At 49.6% G+C, this 27078-nt stretch overlaps 1 protein-coding gene across 7 annotated transcripts in view; it reads right to left on the bottom strand.

Annotated features, from left to right (window-relative positions):
• LOC101922350 (exocyst complex component 1-like) overlaps window positions 1–17294 on the bottom strand; it is a 32023-nt gene extending 14729 nt beyond the window's left edge. For 2 of the 7 annotated variants that reach the window (XM_055818100.1, XM_055818098.1), the window contains exons 1-9: window positions 17137–17289; window positions 15290–15441; window positions 14283–14424; window positions 13593–13724; window positions 12100–12227; window positions 7827–7986; window positions 6859–7052; window positions 2206–2433; window positions 516–648 (exon numbers count right to left, since the gene is read on the bottom strand). In XM_055818100.1, the coding sequence (XP_055674075.1) occupies window positions 516–648; window positions 2206–2433; window positions 6859–7052; window positions 7827–7986; window positions 12100–12227; window positions 13593–13724; window positions 14283–14328 (1021 nt within the window). In that variant the 5' untranslated portion in view covers window positions 14329–14424; window positions 15290–15441; window positions 17137–17289. Of the gene's footprint in view, window positions 1–515; window positions 649–2205; window positions 2434–6858; window positions 7053–7826; window positions 7987–12099; window positions 12228–13592; window positions 13801–14282; window positions 14425–15289; window positions 15442–17136 lie in introns of all 7 variants that reach the window. The other 5 variants (XM_055818101.1, XM_055818104.1, XM_055818099.1 and 2 more) reach the window with 5 other exon arrangements.
• Between the last annotated feature and the right edge of the window lie 9784 nt (window positions 17295–27078).

Here is a 27078-nt window from a genome sequence, read left to right on the forward strand (position 1 = left end):
CCTGTGGTGCGTGGATGCCCCAGCTTGGCTATTTGCAGCGCAAATTTTATTTCTCTAAGAATGGATCCAATCTACCCACCAGCTACTTCTCTTCATGGACGTTCAGATGTTGCATTGGCTTTTCCAGCCCTGCTTGGCTGTGCTCCCAGGTGAAGCTGCTGAAGACCTTGAAAGCTTCAGCAAATTTCCAGAAGAAAGCCAGCCCTGCAAGACTGTTTCCCCAGCTCGCAGCTCCGGGTGTGCACTGCAGGGAAATACTGTTTGTAGCTCTGCACCTTACACTCCAGGTACCCCCAGGTCAGTGCTGCTGTTCACCTTCCCAAATACAAGCCTGCCTTCTATTTCTTTTCTACTTTGCCCAAGCAGGGCTGCCTGGCAAGCATGTGAGCTAATCCCCGGGAATACCCTCTTCAGTGGTTCAGGCTGGCGTGGAATAGTGCTGGGTGTGCAGCACAGGCTGTGGATGAGCCGGTGGCTCTGCTGTCTGCAGATACAAGTCTCTGCTTTCTACTCACTGGGCTGTATCTCGATGCTCATGCAGCCAGATAAAGCCTCCGCTGCAGCAATGCAGGCTTTCACTCTGCTGGGGCTGGAAAGGTCTCCCCGGCTCAGAGCATCACAGTGGTCCCTGCTGAGGTCAAGGTGGGTCTGAAAACAAAGCCAGAAGACAGCAGGTACAAGCACAGCCAGCTTCTCATCCCTTCCCATCCCACCCACGAGGCTGCTGGCTTGAAATAGCCAAGTGCTACCTTCAGCTGCCAGGCTGCACGTGTCTGTCAGGAAGACCGTGCTGCTCTACCCCCACCAAAACCTGCGGTCTGCACAGTGACAAGGGCAGCGGTCAGCAGGGAAGCCCTGGCAAACCTCAGCAGGAGTTTCCAAAGGTCTGGCACCTCTGGGATCACTGCTGGCAGCAAAGTGGTGGGAAGGAGAAAGGAAAAGCTAAGGAAAGTGCAGCCTGAGTTACTCAGAAAGGAAGAGGTCAGTGGCACAGAGGTCACTGTAAGCAGTGGAAGTGAGGATTAGTTGTGCTGCTACAGCACTATTCTAGCATTTATGGCATGTTACGCTTGTAAATAACTTGCTTTCCCTTATTCCCAGAGCTGATCCAAAGTCTTTCCACTGGCTGTGCTGTCCCCTGCACCAGCATCTCTGTGGCTGTGAGGTACTGCAGAGGAAAGCTCCTTTCCCCACAAAGGATGCTGAGACAGGCTGACCTGCACAGTCCACAGCTGATAACAGACACTGACTTAACGGTTAAGTTACCTTTGAGGGTGGGTGGGGGAAGAAAAAAAAAAAAAAAAAAAGAAAGGAAAGGAGAGAAAAGGAATGGGGAAACTCCCATCAGGAGGAAGTGGGATGAGAAGCAACAGGGTCCCTGGACAAACAGCCTCTCCAGGGCAAGAGGGAGCCCCCAGAACGCTGTTCCCACAGTAGATGCACACTTTGCCTTGGGACCCCTGCAGAGCCCCCAGCAATTTCTCTGCATGTGAGGTTATGAGTGCTGATGGGAACAGGCTTTGGCCAGGGGTGAGTGTTGCATACTCTGGCTCTAATTGCTCATTAAGTATTGGGCTTGCATAGTCCTGGGTAATGATTATTGCCTATTGAAATTACTATTAGCTGCTAATAAAAGCTGGTTTTCCATAGCACAAAGATATAAACTGAAAGCTACCAAGTGAAGGGAGGAGGGAGGCAGCTACCCTCAGTGGCAATGGCTTCCACAAGAACCCCACAAACAGACATAGGTATGCCTGGAATTTGAAGGCCCAAGGCTGGGAGGATCTTGGTGCTTTGATTGCAAGGGTAAAAACACTGCCCCAGCAGCCTCTGAGCGCGTAAGAAGGTCCCAAACCTGACACTGACAGGCAGACCACAGCATCTCAAGCGAAAGGTTGCAGAGCTGTGTCTGGAAGGTCCTTCACATTACATCATATGAGGCTAACCTTGCCTAGGAGGACTTCCAGAGACCCCTCTTACAGCCTTGGATCACAGTGCACATCATGTCTGTTGCTCGTCTACCTGTAGTACATCCCAGCTGCGTGACCATCCTCACATTATCAAGACAACAAAGTCCCCATTTCTAGGCCAGAGAAGCTCTGTAGCCTTCGCAGACAGATAATAGTTTTCAGCAGTTGAGGCTTGCTGGAAGTTTTTTCCAATAAATTCAACAGGCTGAAGATTTATGTCTGCAAATCCACATACCGTGAGGAAAAGGATCTTGTCCATCAGCCTTGTCTTGTTGGCAACGATGTGATGGAGCAAGGAGTTTTCCTGGTGGATGTGGTCCATCTGCTGCTTCACACTTCCCAGTAACTCATCATAGATCTGCAAGGTCTCCTCCACTCGGGCCACCTCTGCGAGGGCCTCATCGATGGAGCTCATCAGCTGTGTCACCTGCTTCTCAGAAGAGATAATGGCTCTAAGGTTGGCCTGTGAAATGGAGAGAGAGGGCTTCAGCGCTGCAGCAGGGACTGATCACCACCATCTCGGAGTCAAATATCCTGACCTTCACCCTCCCAAGCCAAAGAAGAGACCCTGTCACTGTAAGGTGCAAGATGCTTGCAGCTGTCCTGCATCACTACCTGCACGAGGCCAGTGTCTTACCTTCGCACTTGGCTAAACTCTACATCAGCAACCACCTGCAAGTCCCAAGTGCAGGGCAGAACAAAACCCTTCCCCAAGCAAGGTGTAGGCTCAGAGGACTTTCATCTGCCACGGCAAAGAGCTTACTGTGGAGCTGCTGGGCCAATCCAACCACAAGCAGAACACAGCCTCTGTAGGTCTGGAGAGGGCACCAAGCCCTGCTGGCTTCTGCACCCCACTTTTCCCTCTGTACGCTAGGGAAGTCCCACGTGGACACTGCACGGACTCTCCAACCCTCAATCTCCACAACTGGTACAGTCCCCTGAGGACCTGCATGTCCATCCTACAATATTTGTAAGAAAACATGCCAGCTTTGAGGCACTGGCCATTTCTGTCTGGCTCTAATGCATTTATGCAGACCATGGCCATGCCAAGTGCCTGTCACAGCACATTTAGCACAGCTCTGGGCATTGCCACTGCTGCCAGGGTGTTACCCAGCTGAGCTGCTCTGGCACTGGAATTAATAAACAGCTAAATCATGCATGAGACATGCACATATATATGTCTCCAATACGGAAACTGAAGGCACAGTTTGCCTAGGGAGGTGTCAGGCGTTTGTTTTGATGGGTGGTAGAGATACAACGGCACGTTAATCGCTGCTGACAGGCTCCGCTAGAGATTAACTGCTTCCAAATGTTAATTGTATCATTTTCAGGGCCTATGTACCATGCAGGATATCAAAGAAAACAATCAATAGACATGGGCGGGAGGCTTCCAGGCTGCTATTTTTCTCTGTTAATAAAGATTTTAAAGTTTGTCTTTTCTGATATTTCAATTATTTGATGCCTTCTGAAAACAAACAATGGAAGCATCGGCACCCTCAGTACACCCCAGACTCGGCTTGCAGGTGGGAAATGATGGAATCATAGAGGGCTGGAAAAGACCTCTGAGATGATCCAGCCCAACTGTTAACCCTGCACTGCCAAATTCATCACTAGATAGGAGGAAGAGAAGCAAAGTCTTGTCAACCCAAGTCAGGTTAGTGTAGCTTGGACCTGCCCTGTGGTCCGAATTAGGAACATGTCTGAAAGCCCTGTAGTTGCTGGGCACCTACAGTCCCTGTGTAAAGGACTTTCTCTTCTGCAAGCTCCACCTGCATGGCTATCATCAGGATAAAAACGAGCTGGCAGCTCAGGTGCCACCTGCAGGGCATGATGCTAGAGCAGCACGGAGGTGCTCCTGAAGCATGTGAGAGCCACTCTGAGCACACACCTGGAGCGAGTGGCTTCGGCCTCACTGCCACAGCATGGACTACACTCTCCTGTGACACACGTGGTGCCGTTTTAGGGAAGCGTGGGAGCAAGGACTGTGGGGAATGGCTTCGGAGGCAGGCAGATTCACAAAGGCTGTGGGAAAGGTCAGAGGAATTCTGTAGCAAGGAAAAGCCTGTTGCCGTAGCAAAGCCAGCAAAGCACCTCCATCGAAGGGTAGGGATGGACCAACCCCACTGCAGAGTGACACAGCTTTCCCTCGGGGAGCCCGGCGGTGGCAGCGCAGGCTGAGGGTTCACGTGCCGGCAGGCTCAGCAGTCGGATTTGAAGCAGGGCTTGCTAATGCGCGCAGATAGTCATCTGAAAGCACCACCGATGCTCAGCGAATGCTCCTTTTGCCCGGAGCCCAACCAGCCTGCGCAGGCTGGCACGAGTGACCTGGGAAGGAGCAAACAGCCCCGCTCCTGATGCTGCTTTCCAGCCGCACACCAGGGACTCTGGCCTGTGGCCACAGGCTCTGCCCGGAGCTTCACATTTTATTAAATGTTCCTAAATTACAGCCATAAACCTCCCGCAAGCCTGGCACCGCTGCGCCTTCAGATCGTCTGATTAGGGCTTAACAGACCCGCGGGGGTTTGCCTAGAGCAGAGCATCACTGGTGACACTGGCAGGGCAGCTGCTGGCAGGACGGGCTCTCCGGAGCGTCCACTCAGCTGAGGGTAATCGCTCTCCTGCTGAAGGCAGCACAAAGCTGCCGGGAGCTGCCTGTGTTTCAGCAGGTGCTGGAACCCTGCAAGTACTGAGGAATACCAATGTAAAAATCAGAGCTGCCAACCTCCCAGGTGCCCTGGCTGTGCTTTACTTTCCTCCAAAGCAGCTTTCTCACTGTTGGTGCAGTGTTCTGCATCCCCAGAAGATGGGTGAGGAGACGGTGATTAGTATTATAAGAGGAGGACAAGGTGTTATCACTGGGATGTGGGGAAAAACATTTAAATATATGCATGTGCTAGTCTAACTTGCTGGTATTATTAGCACTTAATACCATACATTAAGCTTTAGAAATATAAACATCTCATTAATCGATGTGTATTAGAAATAAGTGACATTCATTAGAGGGTATTAAAATAATGTATTTGACAGCACCTTTCATATCAAAGAACTCAACAGACATCTATTAGTTACTCTCATAGAGAGTATTTTACAGCTGGGAAACAGAGTCACAAAGTGCCTGTATGACTTGCCAAGAGCAAGCAGGAGCAGACCTCAGGAGTTTGGTCTTCCAGATTAACTACTGAATTTCCAAGTGTACAAAGTCATATATCAATACAAACTGGGATTACAGCAAATACTGGAGCTAAAGAAGGTTGGATTTAGGGTCTGTGGTTTTCTTGTATGTTTTAGGATATTTCCTTTGGCTTATTTCTTTCCCTTTGCTCTTCAGTTACCTACCCATAAAATTCTAGCACCAGCTATATTAGCATAAGATAAATGCTAAAGCAACTATCTCATTATTTTGCTCCAGCACTCAAAGAAACAAGTTATCCTCTGCAGGAATGCAATAAAATACAGCAACTCTAATAAACTAAATAAAGCTCAATAGTCTGAAAATAATGTGTGCCTTCTCCATTGGCCCTTTCTACTACAGTTTATCTTTTACTTTTTATCTTCTTCCAGCTCAGTTTCATTTCCCCCTCCACCCCCCCACCCCCTTTTTTTTCTCCCTGGCTGTTGCTTCTCCTTCTGTAGAGATCATTGCTGGCCCTTTCCTTTTCTTCCAGGCATCCCTCTTCATCACCCCCTGCTTTTTTATATGCACTTTCATCCCCTCCCTCCCTACTCAGCAGCCTTTGTCCTTCCTACTCAGCTTTTCTCTGTTCTCCCCTTCCCAAGGTAACTAATGTGCTTGTGCTCAAGTGAAAGAAAAAACCCACCCGAAATAATACGATTTTTGATGTTTCTGTGATAGCCTTCATGGCAACGTGGCAGGACCCATGCCCACTGCTTCGGCATGTCCTGCTTGCCGATGGCCATGCTGGACCAAGCACGCTGTGAGCTGCAGACCTGGCTGTGGATTTGGCAGGAACCTGGGAGCGCTCTGTGCCCCGAGGTGTCTGGCAGGCTAACCTTCCCTGGGGGACACGCAGCCCCATGCAGGCAGGGAGGGGAAGACACAGTGCGGGCATTGCCACCGCGTTTTCCCTTTGGAACAGTCCTGTAAATCATTTCCAGATGAGGTTAAGACTGGGATTGCTCAGGGTCGCTGCTGACCACTGACCTGGCTCCGGCACAGCTTGCAGACCTAGCAGCAAGGCAACACCCAAAAGCAAATTCCTTCTGCGCTGCTGGCTACAGAAACGATGGTCCTAATCTACACTACACGGGACATAGAGACATTCTGCACAATGCAGCAGAGACCCCAGAGCTCCCCAGCCTCATCCATGTCCCTCAGCCAGCCCCAGAACACCCCAGCTTCACTTTGCCCCGCAGCCAGACCCTCACCCATCCCTGCGCTGCTCCCAGACATTGCAGCCCCTCACAGCTCCACGTCCTCACGCAGCTGGGCTCCCTGTCCTTCCCTGCAGCTGGATCTGTGCCACTAGTTTGTTTTACTGCTTTGCAAAACTGGCAGTGGGCTTCACCTGCCCCAAGCTGGTCAGCCCCTGCATCCGTGGGAGAGGCACCACTCAAGCCAACGTCAAGGGGCAGTTAAGCTCAGCAGAGACAGACATTTGGTGCCTGGCTGCCAGGCTGCAGCTCCTTGTTCAGCGCTGGCACCATGCACAGGGGGACAAACACCTACCTTCGCGAGGGGAGGAGCAGCAGCATCCTCTGGGCTTGCACATGAGATGCCTTTTGAGCTGAAGCAGCACAACAGCAAGATGACTTTTGCTCGGATCAAGTGCTCACAGCAAACGAAAGAGCAAAACCCAGAGACTAACCCAGTGCCCCCAAAAGCCAGACACCTTTTTTTCAGTTGAGTCACAGCCCTTGGCCCCCTTACCTCATCCAGCACATGGAGATCATTGGTCAGCTGCTCTGCAAAGGCCACCGAGTTGTTCACAAGGGGCTCGTACTCCTCCATCAGTTTCAACACATCAGCAGCTTCCCTTGGTGTCATCTCCTGGTACACACTGAGCTCCTCCTGGCTCTCAGCCTCCACAGTGTCCTTCCTATCTTCTTGGGGCCTTTGTCTCCCTGCGTGGGCAGGAGGAGATGTGGAGGTAGCCAAAACCTTCTAGCTGTGTCATTTTATTAGCCCTGCTAATGGTAGCCCCAAGGCCCCCACTGAGTCCAAGTGACATGAGTCCAGGGGTCTTAGTCTGATGGTCAGTTAGAATAAGGTCACAGCATGGACCAAAGAAAGATGTGTGTGGGATAAAGGGCCAGCTTTGTAAGAGCAGCAAAACAGACATTTGAAATTCAATTTGGGCTTTGGTTGTGTTTTCACTTGTTCACCTCTCTAGGACTGTGTGTTGGGGCATGGTGATATGTTATACAAAGCTGAGACAAATTTCAGAGATGAACAGGCTGCTTCTGATCAAATATACTGATAGTCACGTGTTGTCAAGTAAAATGTATTTTTATATCCATATATCTTTTTATGGGGTAATGTTACCAGGCAGGCAGCCAGTCTCCCCCTGGCCTGACATTACCACCACTTTACTACCTGCCTTCCCCAGCCCAGAGTGCAGATAGCATCTCTGGAGATAAAATGAACTGTCCATCTGTTTTCCCTCCCAGCCTCTCACTGTGTCTCCATGGCAGGGGTCAGTGGATAAATTGGATGGCTGTGCCTCCAGACACACAAAGCATGGATGCTCCTGCTTAGCTCTCCCTGGTACCCACCCCGGCTTCACCCATCACCTGCATGCACTGTTTGCAATTTATTCACCTCCCGTTCCTAAAGCGATAACAGTGATAATGCAAAAAAAATCCCAAACCACTGAGTGCGACAAGGGAACTAATCACCTTCTGCTACACAGGAGGGGACATTCACAAATGCGATAGAGCTGGCGAGGAATCGGTGGTTCAGCTTCCATAAGCATCTGATAAAGGTTTTCTTCTCATCAAAGCTGCTAGCTGTCCACTTGTAAACCTTGTCAAACTGCAGATCAAAATCCAGGCTTGCCTAGATGCCAACAGTTAATTACTACAACAATTAGACACACTTGCCGCACCACATACACTCAGCATAGGTTTGCAGCACATGTTAGTGTCAGGTACTGATGTGAGAACACCTTGTGTGCCGGGAGAAGAAACACCTCCTAGTTGAAGGAGGGAGATACACTCCTGCGCTGCACTTTCAAGCTTTGGGGGTTTTGGTGGCCCCAGGAAGCCACATTGTGAGTGGAGACGAGCACAGAGCTTAGAGGAGAGAGCTCTGTCTGCACAAGCAGCTCCGTCCCTTCAGCCAGGGGGGTGATCCTGACAGCTCCCAGAGACCACCTGGCAAAACGCCTGGCTGGACATGCTGGGAAGGTGACCCCAGGGAGACCGGTGCTACTGGCCACATCATGCCAATGGCTAGACTGGTTTTGGTGGAGCTGCATGGGTATAGTCAGACTCAGATCTGATGAAGGGCTAAAAACAGGCTATTGCCCCCACGATCCTTGCAGCACTCAACATGATGGACACCAAGAGTACCGTCCCCAGGGTAACTGCTGTCAGAAGTTTGATGTGAAATCTTTCAATCAATGAATCCCCTGACAAGCTCTCCATCTCCCAGCTGACAGCAGGCGATTCCTCTCGTTAACAGCATATCCTTCTTCATGTTTCATTCCTGAAGATACAGACATCTCTCCCTGGACTTCTGCTGCTATCCCAAAGCAATGGGGCAGGATTTGAGAGGTAGATTCATGGCACTTGGCAAATAATCATAAGCATGATAAAAGCACTGAAAATAAAAGGATGCACAGCAATTCTAACCCTAGACGTAGACACCAAGACACGCATAGTGGGTCAGACCAAGCAATCAACCAGCAGCAGCGTCCTGCTCCAGCACGCTGATCTCTTTTCAGATTATATAAATCCGTCACCCTTTACTGCAGTTTTGGGGGTGCGAACGCTGATGAATTTTGACAGTGGCCAATGACAGATGCTTGGGAGAAAAAGCATTCAAAGGGTAAGTCCACAGTTATATTGCCTTCAGGATTCCCTGCCAGCCTCCAGCAGCCCATGATCTAGCAGCTCACTGAGCCAAAGGTTGTATCCACAGCACTGTGTTTAACAGCCCTTGAAGGACCTACTGTCCCTGATTTCCTCTGATGGCTTTTTGATCTTATTCATAGCGTCGGCATCCACAGCATCCTGTGGCAATAAACTCTGCAGTGTAATGATGTGCTTGAATCAACTGGAGTTAAGCATTTGGGGTAAGCCCAGCACTCATCCTGCCTCCCACTGCAGATATTCCCCTCTGTAGTTCTCAACCAACCGGAAATCTCAAACCTTTCTTTGCTCAAGAATTGGGAACACCCAGAAAAAAAAAACAGAAATGGGCTTCCACAAGCTCAGTCCTGAACTTCCCCCAGCAGCACTGCGGTATTACACGTGCTTCACCTGGCACCTCCCAGCAGCCCCATTCCCTGGCAGGGGAAAATCACCTGAAAGAACAGGAGCATGGACTGGAAAATAAGCACTCTTGGCATTTCCCCATGTTGTTTTCATCTTGGGGATGTTCCATCATACACTGTTTCATGTGTAAGTGTCAATCTCTCTACATCTGTCCATGCCCAAAGGATGGAGTCCCATGGAGGGGCAACCACAGCCACAGGAGACTTAGTTTTTGCCAGTAAGAGGTACTAGGTGGGGAGAATAAGGGAGGCTGCTGAACAAGGAGCATCCCACAGAGAGAAACTCCTTCCTGCATCCTCTCATTAGCTCTGCAGCACAGCCTGCTCTCACCTTCTGGAGAACTTAGAAGCCGCACTTGTAATTATTGATACTAATCATCATAACAGACATAGAGTTTATGAGGACTGACGCAGTCCTACAATGCTTTAAGGGTTGTTTCTAAACACCTTGAAGCAATACATCACGCCCCCGCATTGCTCTGCAGGCTCGGTAGCAGCCCCTGCAACGGCACGGAGCAGCGATGTGTGAGGAAGGGATTTCCAGTGTGCGTGGTTTATAGCATGCCTTATGAGGCGCTATTAAAGCAGGGAGGCATCCGTTAATCGCTTCATAAATATTAATACTGTTTCGGTCAGGGGAGCTGTAGCTTTAAACACCGCCGGACTTGCAGTGTCAGTACTTTGCTGGTGCCAGGGTGCAGAGGGCTTCCCAGTGCACCAGAGCAGACCTGACAACCAAGCCCTTGCTGTCTGCACTGAATTTGACTCAGTAGCCAGGGTTTGGCTGTAGTTGATACTATCTGCTAAGCAGCAGAGGAGAGCTCGTATTTTGATTTCCATGGACCTGCCGAGCCACGCGACAGGGCAGAACTGTGCTGACTTGGGCCCTGGGCTGCACTGTGCTTGCCGTGTGCTGGGGTCTCCATGGTGGGACCCTGAAGGATGCCAACATGTCCTGGCTGCAGCCTGTGCAGCCTCTCCTCTGCCTGGGGACCTTGTGCAGCAGTTTCACCTGGTGAGTAGGACCCATTTCAGGAAGGATATGGACAACTCTGGATGCCTCTGTTTCAAGAAAGACCAATTCAGCCTGGAAGAAGCAAGGAAGAGGGCTCCAGGCCTGATGAAGGGAAGAGAGAAGTCAGCACAGAAGAGGAGTCTAGGAGGCCAGTCCACTTAGCCCGCCAGAAGGAAGGTTAATAGGGGAGGTGACCACCATCTAAAAATGTATCTGCAAAGGAGAAGAGCTGTCTAACCTAAAGGACAGCCACGGCACAAGGGCAAACAGGAACGATGTGGGCAGGAATATGGGCTGGGAGTCATAAGAAGGCTTTAGCCATCGGGACAACCAAGTTCTGTATTTGACTCCCAGTAGGAGAGGGTTCAAATATACACCGATACTTTAAGATAGAATATGATCGGTTTATCTCATTGGGATGGCACACGAAGGGGAAAGGACGGAAAATCCTGGAGGTACCTTCTAATCCTAACTCCTCCAGAGCTAAAGCCTTTAGAAGACTTGGTGGCTCATCTGCGAGAAGAAAGCTCAGGCAGGATGAAAGCATGAATTTCCCTGTTTACAGGAGAATGTAAAACTATGAGTTATCAGTTCTGTTCTACCCACAGGATCAAGATGCCCTGCCAACCTGCAGTTGTGATTTTCCTTTCTGACGTGCTGTGCAGATGTACTTTATTTGCCCTGGATGTAGAACTGGAAAGCTGTTCTTTTTCTCATTTGTTTCTATGCTTGTGAAAACTCAGGCACCTTGCCAAAGCCCCTAGAACATTCACATTAATAAAAAACCCTAATTATAACAACTTTAATGACACTGCCAGCCCCAGCAGCAGAAAGCGAATATCTTGTCCATGCTTTCTTTCCCAAAAGCCTTAATGTCTCCCTAAAAGCACAGAATCACGCTGACTCCAGCTCTCTATAATCCTTCTTTCAGTAAATGCCTCCATTTAATCTTTAAATACCCTATGCAAATGTCTGTCAAGAAGCTTTGTCAACATGGATCGACAGATGGGCCTGACAATGTGCTCTGCAAATCCTGGAGACCTGACAAGAGCAGTACTTTGCAGCCCATCTCCTGCAAAGAGCTTCGGGAGGTCCTCTGCCTGAGGAAGGAGGGGAGTTTGACCACTGATTTTGATGGAAGCTGTGTCCGTGCAGCAGTCACCCACTCACTGCTCACCCAGGCAGGTATTTGGCCAGCCTGACATTTCCTAACTTCGAGAGGGATGACTTAGGAGGGAGGAAATCATGCCAGCCCCAGCCCTGGGCACAGGCATCTCCCTGGAAAACATAAGAGCAACAAGTCCAAAAGCACTGATGTAGGAAGGAGGAACCAAACAGGGAGAGAACTCCCTTCACCATACTCTAGGAAGCAGCTCTGAGGGAAGGCAGAAGGCTTGTAAATTTTTTTTACTGGTGGCTGTTTCCCAAAATTAGCATTGTTCGGGCTGGTTCATTCTCATATTAGAAATCACACACACACACACACATGCACACACCCCCTCTGCTGCTCTTCTCACCACCTAAACATATGGGACGAGGTCCAGAGGACACAAATCCCCCTGTGGATCCTGGCCTGGGTCTCTCTAGCTCTATACTCATATCTTACCCTCCCCCAGATCAGTTCTGCCTTTTGCCACAGAAGGAAAATCAATCCTACCTGACTGAGGGTCTTGCCATCCACAAGCTTCAGCTCTGCTAAAGGCCACCGGCAGGCTATCTTGTACTGCTCTCCTCGGTCTGTCTTGACCCTCACCAGAAACGGCTGCATTGGCATAAAGGTGTCCACTGAGGATGAGGAAAAAAAAACAAACAACCCAAACAACACACAATATTATTGGTAGCCCAGTACACAACAGTTCAGTGTGGGTGGACAAGTACAGATGGACACACAGACACTGATTTTGCCTTGCGGCTGTATGGAGAGATACTACAGGGTTTCTACTGGCTTTCCTTTCATTGAGTATTTACATATGGGAAGTCCTCTCTGGGGTCTAATCCAGAGTACTCTGAAGTCTAATGAGGGATTCCGAATAATGTCAAAGGGTTTTAAACCAGGCCATTGTGCTCTACACAAGGCAAAAGTAGTATTTCAGCAAGATCCAAATGTGGTGCAAACCGGGCGCCCTGGTGTGAGGAGATTTATGACGGTTACATACCATGTTGCTGGCTTTACAACAGGGTCCAAAAGCACTGCATTGTTTGACTGATACCCACACTAACATATCCCATCAAAAATCAGTTCCAGTGCCAATTAGCTTACAGTCACCTCTTGGGTCATCTGGGAGGCGCTCACTGTACATCATTCTGGCTATTACAATTTCATTCCCCCATATGAGCTAGGTGCCTCCAGAAAGCTGACACGGACAGCGCCAGGGGTAACTTGTGTACTTTAGATGTTATACAGGGTGGCTACATCAACCCTTGGAGATATCCCTGCTGGCCTCCGCTGACTACAGAGGGAGCTGAAGCACATAATCTAGGTCAAACACTATGGCTAAGGCTGTCAGAAATTAATCCTGCGGCAGGTGACTACACTGTCTAGAAGCTCATTGGCAGGGAAGTCCCTCCCCTGTAAGTCTGTCAAAAAATCTATGCTAACAATGTCTCAGGAGTGATGGAGCAACTAGAAAAGCATATACCATAGGAGGTGGATAATTTCCCAAAGCACTTGTACCCTTGGATCCTAATCAAATCGCTGTGTAATGTCTGGGTACCAATAAAACTTTCACCAAAACTATGAAGAGACAGAATGAGGCTGTAATGCTGTGTCATGTTAGAATGGTTTGTTGCTGACCTCTAATGACAGGTTTGATGCAAATGGTAAAAAAAAAAATAAAATCTTAGGTTGGTGGAGGGAGCAGTCCTGCAGACCCCAGCTCTCTCTAGCCAGCTAAAGATCACCCGGCACTCAAGAGGGAAACTTGTGCTTTTGTTGCCAGTTCTTGACATACTACACTGACAGGCACAGTGCCTATCTTTGGATTAGTATTTCCCTCATTTAATCCTGAAATACAGCATTCCAAATAGTGGTCCTATCTTTTCTCCCAGATTAGGAAAAGAGCCACGAGAGACAAAACTCTCTGACTAGAGCTGCAAGAAACCTTCCCGGGTTTGCAGCTCAGCCAGCATCCCAGCCCCCGAGGTTCTCACCCACGACACAGAGAATGGACATCTTCTTCTTCTTCCCTGTCTTCCAGACATGAATGGTTTCCAGTAGCCTCTTTTTCTGCGGGTTGAACACATCTTTTTCCAGCGAGCTCCAGAGAGAAGCCATGGCGATACCTGAACACAACAGTAAGTGGTAGCTGTGTGTGCCTCCCGCTGATGCTTGAGGTCACCGTGGGCTGCCCAGCACCTCCTGGGACACACAGACAGGCTGGGGAGATGATCTGCACACAAGCTCCCGGCACACCACTTCCCCACACCAATTTCACCTCTGTTGTTTTGCAGACAGCACAAGTGTTAACTAATGGATGTGAATTTGGAGCCAGAAGGGCCTTTTATAATTGGCTGGTCTGAATTCCACAATAAAACTTCCCTAATTTCTTCAAAAAAACTCCCTTTTGGTTCTGACCCAGCATAGTGTCTTGAGCAACAGAACCGTGTCCACGGGCAGGCGAAACAGGTTAGCAGCTACAAGCAATCCATCACCTGCTTACTTTTGTTGGCCCCTGTTGTTTCAGCACTTATTTCAGCTCGAGAAATCACCCTACTGGGTCACACAAACTGTGCTGGGGTGCCCTGCGATCAGCATGGGATGGGCATACCTAACTGTGCAAGTCAGTGCTGAAAAAAAAAAAAAAAAGAAAGAAAAAAAGCAAAAAAAAACCAACAACCAACCATAAAGAAGCCGCAACTCTACGTTGGGAGCTTTGCTCTGAGGCATCCTGCCTCTTGGAGATCCTGGGGGCTTTAGCTTAGCAGAAATACACAGCAACCCTCCAAAGGCAGATCAGCTTGCCAGTCCAGCTCCCTTGCCAGCCTTAGAATCATAGAATCACAGAATCATTTAGGTTGGTAAAGGCCTTTAAAACCATCAAGTCCATCCATTAACCCAGCACTGCCAAGTCCATCACTAAACCACGTCCCCAAGCACAGCACCTATGCATTTTTTAAACACCCCCAGGGATGGTGACTGCACCAGTTCCCTGGGCAGCCTGTCCCAGTGCTGGACAGCCCTGTCAGTGAAGACATTTTTCTGAATACCCAACTGAAACCTCCCCTGCTGCAACTTGAGGCCATTGTGCCATGCTGAGCAGCCCGAGCATGCAGAGCCACAGCTCATGGAACCTGGGGTGATGCAGGCACCTTGCAGGAGCAAAAGCAGAGCCCTGGCTGGCGAGGGGGCTCAGAGGGGCTCACAGGGTTGCACTGTGGGCATGGAGGGGAAGGCAGGCAGCTTGTGCTGTCTCTCCCATGCCAAGATGGTGTGAGGCTGGCAGTGCACAGCCTCTGCCACCTCCCTGGCCACATCCTGCCACCACATCCCACACCCACCTTGCTGTGCCCTTGTCTCCCCAAATCTCACCCTCACTGCCCCGGTCTGTGCTCTGCTCAGCAGTTCTCACCACTGTGGACCTCCAGCTGCTCTTCCTTCCTCCTCGGCTGACAGCTCTGGGATTCCCCACTGCTTTCCCAGTCCCCTGAAAGACTCATTTTTTGGACAAATAGCAGGGGGAGAGGAGCTTCAGGGCACCGGTGCTTCCCTCCTGCCTCCCATCCCCGGTTCCCCTCCCACAGGTCCCCCTCTGCTCTCCTTGCATGACACAGACCAGGGCAGATGCCCCCCCAGAGTGGCTGCCCTGCCTTCCCGAGCCCCTGGCCTCGGCCCCTGGGCTTGGACTCACCAGCAGCAAGGGGAAAGTCCTGTGCAGAGCTGAAAGTGCTCGCAGGGCTCAGATGCTTGCAAATGGATACTAAGAGCCAGCAGCTGCTAAACTCCCACAGAGATCCCCACTCTTTTGAGCTCCCCTGGCTTCAAGTTAATCAGGTAATTAACCTGAAAGGAGAAGTGGGTAACAGGGAGGGAATGGGAAGCCCTGGTGCGGTCTGTCACGGGGGCTGAGCCCCTCCTGCAGCCTGCCAGGTCTGTATCCCCTGGCTGGGCACTGCGAGCAAGTGCTTCATGGAAACACGTCTGAGTTCTCCAGCCAGCTGAACAAGTGCAAATTTTTTGGTTTCATAGTCTAAGAGGAAACAAACGCCAACTTCTTCTCCCCCTCAGTTTGCTAACGTAGCTGGACGTGCTTCTCCACAGCCCCCGAATGGCTGCGATATGCATGACTTAAACTGCAGCATCCAGCTTTAAACCACTGCAGCAGCTCATGAAGTTTTGCAAGAGTAATACGACAGCCACTTTGCAGATGAGGAAAGTGCAGTAAGAAAGCAACCTAATCAAGAGGATGTCTCCTGGCTGGCTTCTTACAAGCCATGCTCAGAGCAGCAGGGGATCTCAGACACAGGTACGGCAGGAGAGTCCTGCCTCCGAGTCCAGCCCACAGAGGGCACAGGGGTGGCCAACTGCAACCTCTTGCAAGCTCAGCTCAGTGCTAGGCTGGACCAAGACAACTTGGTTCAGTTTGAGGTACTGAAATACACTGATTCCGGTCAGCCCAATGCAAGAAGGAAAGGATTTATTTCAATCATCCTAGCAGAAGCAGCGGTTTTAGCAAGAATGTGCTGCTTGTTCACAAACTCCTTTTCTTTAATCCACGATATTCTTAATGGAAAGTTCTCACACAACTTCCCAGTCAGATCGAAGCCTCATGTTGATGTATTTCTACTGAAAGTTAAACCCAGCACTATCAGGGAGGAGATGGCAGTTGGTGTCCTGTGTCTTACATATAGATACACAGAAACATCCAGCAGTTACACCGCAGCCTTTGATCTGGGTGGCGAGGGAATAAGCAAAGTGGCTACAACTAGAAGGTTACATTTAATGAAAATATTATGGTAAGAATTAGGGATATATAAAAATATAGACTGTAGGAAAATAATATTTAGAACACGCACTCTGAATGTTTTCTAAGTCATTCATTGTTACTGGAATTTACTGGTTGCTCTGCAATGAACTGAAACAACGAAACCTTCAACAGCTCCCTCCCCTTAGTGACAGGGCTTTCAGCTCAGCCACACAGTTAATGAGCTTGAAATCACATCCGTAATTATTTAAACTTTTTACATCGTGGCTGTGATATATATAAAAAAAAGACATTTACTGCTAAAATGATTCTGTCACCATAGCATCTCTCTGAATGCAGTCCCTTGCCAGGTTATCTTGGTTTCTCCATCCCTGTCAGCTTTTCAGTCTCTCTAATGGCATTCACCTCCAGAGGCAGGCAGGCTGGCAGCCCGGAGACCTGGCCGTCTATACCGCTATTGCTTTCGAACTCACTAATTCATTTCTAATAGCACTTTAGCAACAGCTACAGGAAAATGATTGAAAGCTAAAGTAATAGAGGGCTCCCTGCTCCCTGATAAGCTAATGCAGAAAGCACAATACTTTCCATGAATATAATTGAAAAGCTGTCTGTAGCCAAGCCAGTTAACCCCCCCATTTTGTAGACAGCCCGTAAGACTTAAAGATCTCAGTGAAACCTTCCTGAAATTTTCACTGAGGTGCACATCACCCATCCAGACAGCTGACAGTGAGGGAGAGAGCGTGAGCAAAAGGAAGAGCGCTCAAAGACTTTACCATCCACGTCTTGCTGGGGATAAACTGTAGGATTTCAGTCGCAAGAAGCCTTAGAACAGGAAACAGTTTGCTGGTAAAATGAAAGCTTTCAGAGAAAAACAGGAAGCCTGAAGAACCTGAACGAAGCCCCTGAGCCGCCGGCTTGAGGTCGGGGCAGGAAACCCCTCGCGCAGCCGCTGTGGAGCCCAGGTGCAGCCCAGGGCGGGCAGGGCGCTGAGCAGCTGGGGTGAAGTGGGGTTAGACCGAAAGCAAAGCAAGGTGAAACTGCCCTCCCTTTCCTCCTCATTCTGTTAAAGAGTGTCAAAGTGCTGAGCAGAGAACAACCGTGGCTCAGCCTGTAGTCAGACGCTGTCTTCCTCGTCCTCCTCCTTTAACAAAGGGTCTCAGAAACTGCAAGACATTGAGGAGTCAGACAGGATTCTAATGGCACAGCACCTGCCCTTGTTAAGCAGGATACATAATCATGATGTATAATTTAGCTTTAAGCGTAAAGGAAACCTCGTGCTGGTTCCTGGTAACACCTTGGGATATACCTCCGTACTAACCAAAAGCCAGGTCCTGCTGAAACCAAAGGATGCGTTGGAGCGAGTCCAGAGGAGGCCACGAAGATGCTCAGAGGGTTGGAGCACCGCTCCCGTGCAAACAGGCTGGGCTGGGGTGGTTCAGCCTGGGGAAGAGAAAGCTCTGGGGAGACCACAGAGCAGCCTGCCAGTAGTTAAAGGAGCTTATCAGAAGGATGGGGACAGACATTTTAGTAGGGCCTGTAGTGGCAGGACAAGGGGTAACGGCTTTAAACTGAAAGAGGGTCAGTTTGGATTAGATACAAGGCAGAAATTCTTAACCGTGGGGGTGGTGAGACAGTGGCCCAGGCTGCCCAGAGCAGCTGTGGGTGCCCCATCCCCGGCAGTGCCCAAGGCCAGGCTGGACGGGGCTGGGAGCAGCCTGGGCTGGGGGGAGGTGTCCCTGGCCACGGCAGGGGGTTGGAACTAGATGGGCTTTAAGGTCTCTTCCAATCCCAACCATGGATTTGGTGACCATAGGCATTTTGGGACAGGCATTGGTGTGAGTGCTAGCCCACAATGACTGACATGCCTGCTGGAGCAATAATCCAGAGAGGAGCCAGAGCCAGGAGCTAGGTATGAGGACTTGGAGAGTGGCACGGAGAAGCAGTCTCAAGTTCCAGCTGTGGGGCAGCAGTGTGAATGATACCTTAAGGATCACTCTCATGGCCCAGGTGGAAGGGTTGGTCCTTCCATCTGTTCTTTGTGGTCCTCAGCTGGGGACGAAGCCTGATACACTTGTTCGGTAGAAGTATTTTAGAGGAAATGAGAGCTCTCTGTTTGCCTAATCTCTGGAAGTCCCATGGCCATAACCCAAGGAGCAAATGCCCTGGTCCTAGCTCACGTGGGCTTCAGCCTTGGCTTCAGAAACTGCCAGTGCAGAAATCTGAGCCTTGAACATATCTGGGGCTTGAACCATTGACACCTTTGAAAGGCAACGATGGTACTTTGGCATTCAGCTGGTGCCAGGAGCGGCCTGGGATGCTGGAGCTGAATTGCACAGGGTGACCTCAGCCAGGAAGAAGGCAGACAGACCCATTTCTGGTGCAGCCCGCACGTTGCCTTCATATTTAGCTTCAGAATCAGGTTTTGCAGCTCTGGATGTGCCCTGTTCCCATTGAGTAATCCTGATCATTCACTGAGAAGCTCTATCCCAAACCTCTGCACCCGCTTATGTTTTTTGATGTCATTGACATCTACTCATGCCACACTTCTCTGCCTCAGCACCCATCTGAACTGGCAGAGCAAGGGCTTGAAAAGCTGCAGTCACTGGGAAGTGGCAATGGTTTAATTGAAATATTCACTTCCCAGGTGTTGATGGGTACAGGGGACACTGCGAGTCACAGCCTGCACTGAACTACAGTCACTTCTCCTTCTCCAGCATGTTACAGTGGGACCGTGGCTGGTTAGGTCAGTAAGCTAGTGCATGCTCCAAGTCAATGCCCTGGTGTCATGTCTGGGTGCCCAGCGTGCCCCAGTAAAGCTCTATCGATGTACCTGCTGTGTTTGGTGCCTTGGAAAAAACAACTTATTTAATTTGTGACCTTCAAGGACATTGTGTGCACTCTGGAGGGTAAATTAGATGGGGCAAGCATTACGGAAAGGAGAAAAATACGATCACGCCTGATAGCAGGACTGCATTAACACAGTATCATTTACTGCAAGACACTAAAGGTGTTATGCCAGGGCTTCCATTCATGATTTCATATTATTTCCATAAACTGGGTCTTCTTAACCTCTTCTTGCTTGTGGAGCAGATTTTCTTCTCTTCCAGCTGGCTGCGCATGCCTTCATTATTATTCATGGGCATTACAGGGAGCGCGAGGGGGAAATGTCTCCGTTGCAAGAACATGGTTAAGGAGAGTAGCTCGCCCAGATGCCAGCCTGGCACATAAGCCCTGATGCCACTGGGAGCAGGGAGATATTTTTAAGACCATTCTGCTTGACTAAAAGAAAAATTCAGGAATAAAATAGGAAAGAAGGAGTTACTATAGGATTTCTGGCTTTATTCAGGCAGCCCCAGGAGCTCGCAGAAAGCTGCCCTATAGCACTGCAGTCTCAGGCACCAGTGCCCAAACTGATCACTCCCCTGGATTATTTCCCTTGAGTCTCATGGCTGGTGTAGACACCGAGGAATCAAAGCTTTTATTTTAAGCAGAGGGTATGTCTAGCCTTCAGAAGGCTGGGTAAGAAAAAAACCCAAACAAACCTTGATAAATCCAGCCATGGCTGGCATGCATGTCCCTGCCGGCATCGGCAAACAGAATGAAGCAGCTGTAAGTGATGCAACTGACCAATTAATCTCATTTGCTGCAAACTCATAGTCCTAACGAGTTACTTTTCAAAATGCAGGGGTGCAAAAAGAAATTAGGAAATTTTATGTGCAAATGAGCAAATAAAGAAAAGGGAAATACAAGTGTGGAAATACAGTGTGCCTTGCATTAATTTTTCCACCCAATTCCAAATGCAGTTGATCATTTTAACATTCAGGCTGAAGGAATGAAAACCATACACAGTCTGGAGTGTCTGGTTGCCATTCCCTGATCAAGATTAGCAATTTGCAGTAGTTTGATTTTCTTTTCCTTCCCAACACAGGGAACAGAAAGCTGCTTTTGCCGCAGGGCACAGCAGAGAATTTAAGCTATTTAATTTTCTGCTGCAGGGACTTGTACTCATCATTTGATGTCGAATCTTATTTTCAGTGCTTAAACAGCCTGCATTCCCAGAATCCCCAACCATTTCAGTGTTTAATGGATGGCTCCTGCCATTGCTCCTAAAAAAGAGGTGGCAGCCAGGACTTCCTAGGAAGGACTTGCTCTGGACTATTAGATGACCAGTTATGCGTGGGCACTGCTGTTCCAAAAATGAACAGAGGGTCCCAGTCCTCCTTGGTCCTGCTGTGAATTTCCTTCAGCCTCCTTGCTCACACGAGGAAAGAAATCCCCTTTGCCTTGCACCAGCAGCAGCATGGGATGTACCCACTCGGCACACGGCTGCTGCCTGGTTACAGGAGGGGCAGCTGGAGCCCCGTTAGCCACAGAAGAATGGGGAATGGCTTAGTATGGGCAAACTGGAAGTTCTCCAGTAAGTCAAGACTGGGATAACAGTGATAGATTAGAGCAAGCAAGGAAAATGTAAGAAAGAAGGAGTTGCCTTGTCCTGATCATGGCTGCCCGTGTTTAATGTCCAGAGGCAGGTGTGACTCGTGCTGAAGGGCAAGCAGCAGTGCTGGTGCACACTGGACACTGTTTTCTGCCCTCTCCTTTTCCCAGAAAACCGTACCAGCAGGACAGCTCTGCCCAACCCTGCTGATCGTGCTGGCAGTTGAAGACTGGATCCTTCCCTCCATAAACACGACGTTCCAGGCAGCAGAGAACGGCTGGTCCAGGTTGTAGCGTCTCAGTCCTCAGCGCCAGGCTGTATGCAAGCCAAAGCAGGAGGGAGGGGGAAAAAGCCATGCCTCAGAGCATCCTAAAGACACTTGCAGGTTATGTGAGCCACAGCAACCCCTCCGTGAGCTCCGCACACACCAAAGGGGAAACTGTTAACATCCCTCTCCCTCCCAAGGTCTCCCCCGGCCTCGTCCCCAGCTCCCCTGCCTCAGCTTATGGCCGATGCATTTTTAGACAGAGGCACTGGGCAGCACCGCTGCTCGGCCTGGCAGTATTCTTGCCGGCGTTTATGTGCTTGTTGAAGTTGTCTCCAGTTGTAGAAGAACTGAGCGACCACAAGGATGTTGAGAAGCTTGTTAGGACACAGAGTAATGTATTAGTGCTATATTCTAAATCTGCTGCTGAAAGCTCACTCAGGTTACTGTCCAGTGTGGCCCAGGAGGTGAGAGGGCGAGGTACTATAAGCTCATCAGAACCTCCCTCTGAAGAAAACAAAATCCCAGATGTCACGAAAACAAATGAGAAGAAAGGTGATCAGCCCCCAGAAGCTGAAAAGCCCAAGACAAAAGTGAAGAAGGAATATGTGTATGAGTTCAGGGACAAGTTGTCTGGACTGTATGAGAAGTTTATTTGTGAAAAGGTTGTGACGATTGTTAAATACAGAAGGTATGAAATATTAAGAAGGAAAATTTAAAAAAAGAGAAAAAAAGGGGGGAATTGTAGGAGAATTATAGAGGAATGAAGGCAGGTTAATTAACATTGATAATATCCAGCTGTGGGCTGGCTTCAGGGGTGGTGGGTTGGCTGATGGGGATAATGTGCAGCTGTGGCTGGTTCCTGCTAAGTAGTTAAATAGCTCTAAGGACCATATGGAAGGGGAGCTCTGGATGAAGAGAGACCCCAAAGAAGCAGAGGGAGGAGAGAGAGTGCCCTGGATGTTGCAAAGACAAGGAGAGGCCCTGGGAGGAGCAGGGGCTGGGATGAGGAGAGGCTGGCTGGGAGAGGAGCCCGGAGAAGGGAGAATCTGGACACAGCAGAGGCAAGAAGCAGGGTGGGCTGGCCTGAAGAGGCTGAAGGAACAGCATGGACAGTAGATGAACTGTTGAGACCTTGTGGGGATCGGTGGCTGTGCTGGGGCAAGGTGTGGGAACTGCTTATTGAAGTTAACCTGGTGGGGGATGGTAAAGGCCTTGTTGCAGCTGGTGAGTTTTGGGATTGCTGTGACAGGCAGGAAGGGACTGAGTGTCAGTGGGGGCTATGCTGGCCCCACCTGGGGTCACTCCATTTTTCTTGTCTCATGGAGACCTCAGCTGCTTTCCCTTTTCATGCTGCCCGGCAGCTTCTCAGTGCTGACGTGCCACAAAGCAGACTGAGCCTGGTGGTTATGCAAAGATTTGTCAAAAGCTTTGCAAAAGTCAAGTGTCTAGACTTTTCAGTATGGATTTTCTTTTTCAGTTTGTTCTCTGATCTACCCAAGGAGATTGGGACAGACTGGATTGGCGTAGTTTACTTCTGGTTAAAGTCTCCTGGCTTCCTCTTGTCAAACATTTCTTTGTTCTGTCCCATCAGCTGGTGCACAGAAAGCCCATGCACATGGGACCAAAACTCTGCTGCAACCAGGATAATATCTGCCTCATGCCTTCTTTTTATTGAGTTAGGGAGCCATGGGCTGAGAAACCTTGTGAAAATACCTTTGATGCTAAGAAAGGTGGCCCCATGCTGCCACGTGCTCGGATGTGGCTTTTGTCAAGAGCAGTAACTGCTCCCTGAAAACAAGCGAGATGGGCAGGAGGCCAAGGTCATCTCCTTCCTACCTGGGTTTCATATCTCCTGTTCTGCTTTTGTTGCTGCTTCATAAACTCCCTGAGAGATGAGGATATATGGTGCCATGATCTGGTCCAAAACTTGGTATCTCCTACTGCTCAGCTCTCTTATTATGGGCACTGGTCATGGGGACATTGCCATTCGATCAATGTTACTGCTACAGCTTTGCAAGCCAGTTGTGTCCAGTCCTCCACAAACTGGTCTGATTTCTAGGCTGGCACCAATGGTGTAAAACTGGAATAAGCTGTGCAGCATGTGCCTGTTGGGCAGTCCCTAACAGGGCGGGTTACCTGTGCCAAGTAACAGCTCTGCTGAAGCTCACCTTCCTGCCGAGGTCAGGGGGGATATGGCCCTGTGATGTTGCCAGCACGGGCAGACTCCTGCTTTGACCTCCTGAGGGGACTTTCCAGTGGCCCTGCATAGCTTCCCAGCTCCTGTCCCCCTCAGCCCTTCTGCTTTGGTTTTCCAAATTTCTCCAGCAGCAGGACTTCTCTCTCTTGTTCACTTTGCCCTCACTCTTGTGCCCATGCTGCTCAGCAGTTTGGGAACTCAGTAGGAATATCTAGAATTTCCCTTACCTCAGGGTCAAAGCCCATCTTCCTTCTTCCCAGGGAAAGCAGTTGGAAGCATGATGTGCTACAACATGATCTTTGATGTTATGATGAAGGATGCGAGCTGATTTATGATGTAGAGGAAAGATGAGACCTGAACAATGCATTTCATGACTTCCCATTTTTTCCTTTCCTCTCTGCAGGACCAAACCATAAGCATTTCAAGGGACTCGCATCCTTAATTTCTCCGCTAAGTCTTTTGCAGTTGCAGGTGACCAGCAGTGTAGGGCTGGTCCTGCCTCTGCTCAGTGCTCAGAGCATTGTGGATGTGCCCCAGGCCATGCCTGGCTGAGGCTCTGCAAGGTGCCAGATGTCCATGGCAAAATACCGAGCACAGATATTCTCAAAGCCTCTGTCAAAACACATGCATGGTGTAGGAGGAATTAATATTGCAGAGGCAGCCGCAGAGCTGGACTTTCTTGGCTTTGCAGCGCTCCGCTTTTAAACCCTGTGGCTGTCATGCTTGTCTATAGATTTGGAAGTGAGAGGGAGAAGATGAGAGGAACAAATGAGCTAAAGGGTCCCAGTGAGAGTTGTGATGCTTCAGCATCCCTGGTTCCCGTCACGTAGCCTGGAGGGACCTGTCCTGCCATGCAGGAGGGTGAGCTTTGAATCTGAACACGTCCCAGACCTTCTGAGTGACTCTGGACGTGATTTTTCAGTGCTTCCTTGTGCCATGAAGCTGCAAGCTGCTGGGGATAGTGTGTGCATGCGTACATGTGCGTGCAGTTTTTAGGAATATGGACAAAACCTAGCATGTGGCAACCTCCATGGCCTGAAACAAGCTGTTTGTCACCTGCTGGCTGGCCTTTGCTCCTGGCCTGCTGGACTGCGGTGACTGCACTGTACAGACAGGCGTGCATGTGTTTATCAGTCTTCTTAGTAAGGTGATGCTGCTTAAACATAAAATAGCATGATTAATAAAACATAATGCCTTTTTTTCCCCCACTGTTTTCACCTCCTGTGCTCTCCTCCCACATTTTTGCTGGGCTGATGGTTTTCTTACATGCCCTAGATAACTCATTGAGTTTCATCTTCACTGCTCTTTCCACCCGCCTGCTCTTCTTTCATTTTTTATGAAGACTCTTTCTTGCTCTGCTAACGTGCTCTTAATCTCACTGGTAAATCAAGGTGGCTGTTTGTCTTTAGCTCTCTATTTGCTTTTCTGAACACAAAGATAAATCTAGGCACTATGCTGGAGCTAGATCAACAAGCAAGCTGGTTTGTTCCCCTCTTCCCTCCCCACGGTTGTGCACAGCTGGCAATAAACTGTGTTTGGGATCTTAAGAATGCTCCTGCTCCATTTTCTGGGGTGAAACTGGTAAAACAAATAGTGAGAAATGACCTCTCCCAGGCTCTTCTGGGTGAAACCACACTGCAGAAAGCTCAGAGACGTAATGTTAGTCCAAGAGCCCGAACTGGGGTCAGTGTGAAGGCTCCCATTGACTTTATCTGATGTTCTTAGATTTACAAACTCTGTAAATTTTCCACGTGTTTCCACTGATCTCTCCAGGCACTGGATGAGAACCAGGACTGTAAAGAGGCCCACACTCGTGGTGGCTTCCTCACAGGCTGCAACATGCTGTGGAGCAACACCCTCAGCCTTCTAGAAATGGGAAATCGGGTCACGAATTAGCTTCCCTCAGTCCAGCATTGGAGGAGATGAGGAATGAGGCATGGCCATGTTTCCCTCTTATTCTGACTCCGCTCCCTGAGATGTTGGCTGCAGGTAGCAGTGTCTGAGTGGGATATGGGTGTCCAGACCTAGAAAAGTGAGTTTCTGCACTGCCAGCTGCTCTGCCCAGGGCTGGCCCTACAAACACGTCATTTTTGGCAAACACCCTGCAAACAACGCTAGTGCAGCTTTGCCCTGTCATCTTTCCCACAGGATGGGAATTACATGCGGAGGTAAAGAAAAAAAAAAACAACAAGCCCACACCAAACCAGCATTTTTATCTGGGTTCAGAGCAGTTTCATATGTCTGGAAAGGATATAGTGGCATAATCAAGATTTATGAAAGCAAGAAAATACTTTAGGAGAAGCCATTTGTTCTGTTCTATATCCCGTAAAATCTCCAGAAGTTATTTGTTGGTCGATGTGGCAGCAACACCGAGCACTGCAGCTTGGGAACAAAAGGCCACTCAGCCAACAAAGAGGCGAAGCATTAAAAGACACAAAGCAACATCTTTTTAGGCCACATAGAATTTCCCCGGGGAACTCACTGCCTCAGGATTTAAGTTAGACAAATGGCTCCACAGCTTACAAAAAACAACCTGAGTGTACCTGAAGGTAACCCAGCAGGGCTGGAATCTGTGGCTGTGATCCCAAGCACAGGCAGCCTCTTCTCTGGAAGATCACATCCATGTATGTACCAGTCTGGCACAGGACAATAGAGTACCACGGTGGTAGTACAGCACCCAGCATTTGCGCTGATGGAGAAAATAAATCAAGCCAAGCCAGGCACTGGTTTGCTATGGGGAGGAGCAGGGATGTATGTTGCCCCATGTACTTTAATGGCAAATTCCTGTAGGATGATTTTTAATTCCTCCAGGTTTGTTGGTTTACAACCAGAAAGGAAACACACACAGGGATGCGGAGAAGCTGCAGAACTGCGGACCTTCCATCCTGGAGGCAACGTGGCTAATCCCCTGCTCTGCCTGGAGGACTAGCCCTGGCCCCATCCTGGGTGCTTGGCGGGCTCTTTCACCCCCAGAGTAGTCCCAGGGTGCTTTGATCTGGTCTCTGGCTCTGTTGACCATCTCAGGGAGAGCAGAGGGCTGAGGGACTCAGCTGAGGCAGGGCAGGGAACTTATTTTTGCTGTGTGATTCATAGACCAGCCCATTTGGCATCTCCACCGCCAGGTCTTACCTCTCTGGACAAGGTCCTGATGCTGAAGCGACCTTCACCTCTCTGTGTGAGCAGACCCGCAGGTCACTAGTGGGTGAAAGTGCTGCGCATCCTCATCCATGTGTGCTTTTAGGGGATGCCTGCGGAGAGCCAGCCACGGTGGAAATCCCACTAGAGGCTGCTGCCCAGCTCTGCTGGGAAACACCAAAAAGCTCCGCCTGCTCCTGGGCCTCCGAACACCCCTGTTAACTCTTGGTGCCTTATTTCCCTTGCAAGCCCTTGCTGCCTTCCCTTTCCTCCTGATTTATCTCCAGCACGGTGCATCACTGCTGTAGATTGTCACTGGCAGCAGGACAAATAAGCCCATCTTTAGTTTATGGACCAAATTTTTCTCTTTTCCCCCCAGCCTTGAGTAAACACAAACAATAAACCCAAGTGAGGAATGGAGATTGCAGGGCAGCCACGTGCTCAACTCTCTGCATCCAGCAAAATGAGAGCCTGTCACACAGCTGGCACTGAGTGGTTTCTTCCCCACCTCCGTGACCCACAGCAGTACCAAACAGCAAAAGGAGGCGCTCACCCATTTCTGGACCACCTTAGAAGACAGACTCACAGGTCTTAAATGTCTCCCATGACCTCCAAGATCTAAATGGATGTCCTCAGGGGGAGGTGGGGGAATCTGCCTTCTGTCTACCTTCCTGCCAGCC

This window comes from Falco peregrinus, chromosome 13 (assembly GCF_023634155.1).
Source record: "Falco peregrinus isolate bFalPer1 chromosome 13, bFalPer1.pri, whole genome shotgun sequence".
Classification (NCBI taxonomy): domain Eukaryota; kingdom Metazoa; phylum Chordata; class Aves; order Falconiformes; family Falconidae; genus Falco; species Falco peregrinus.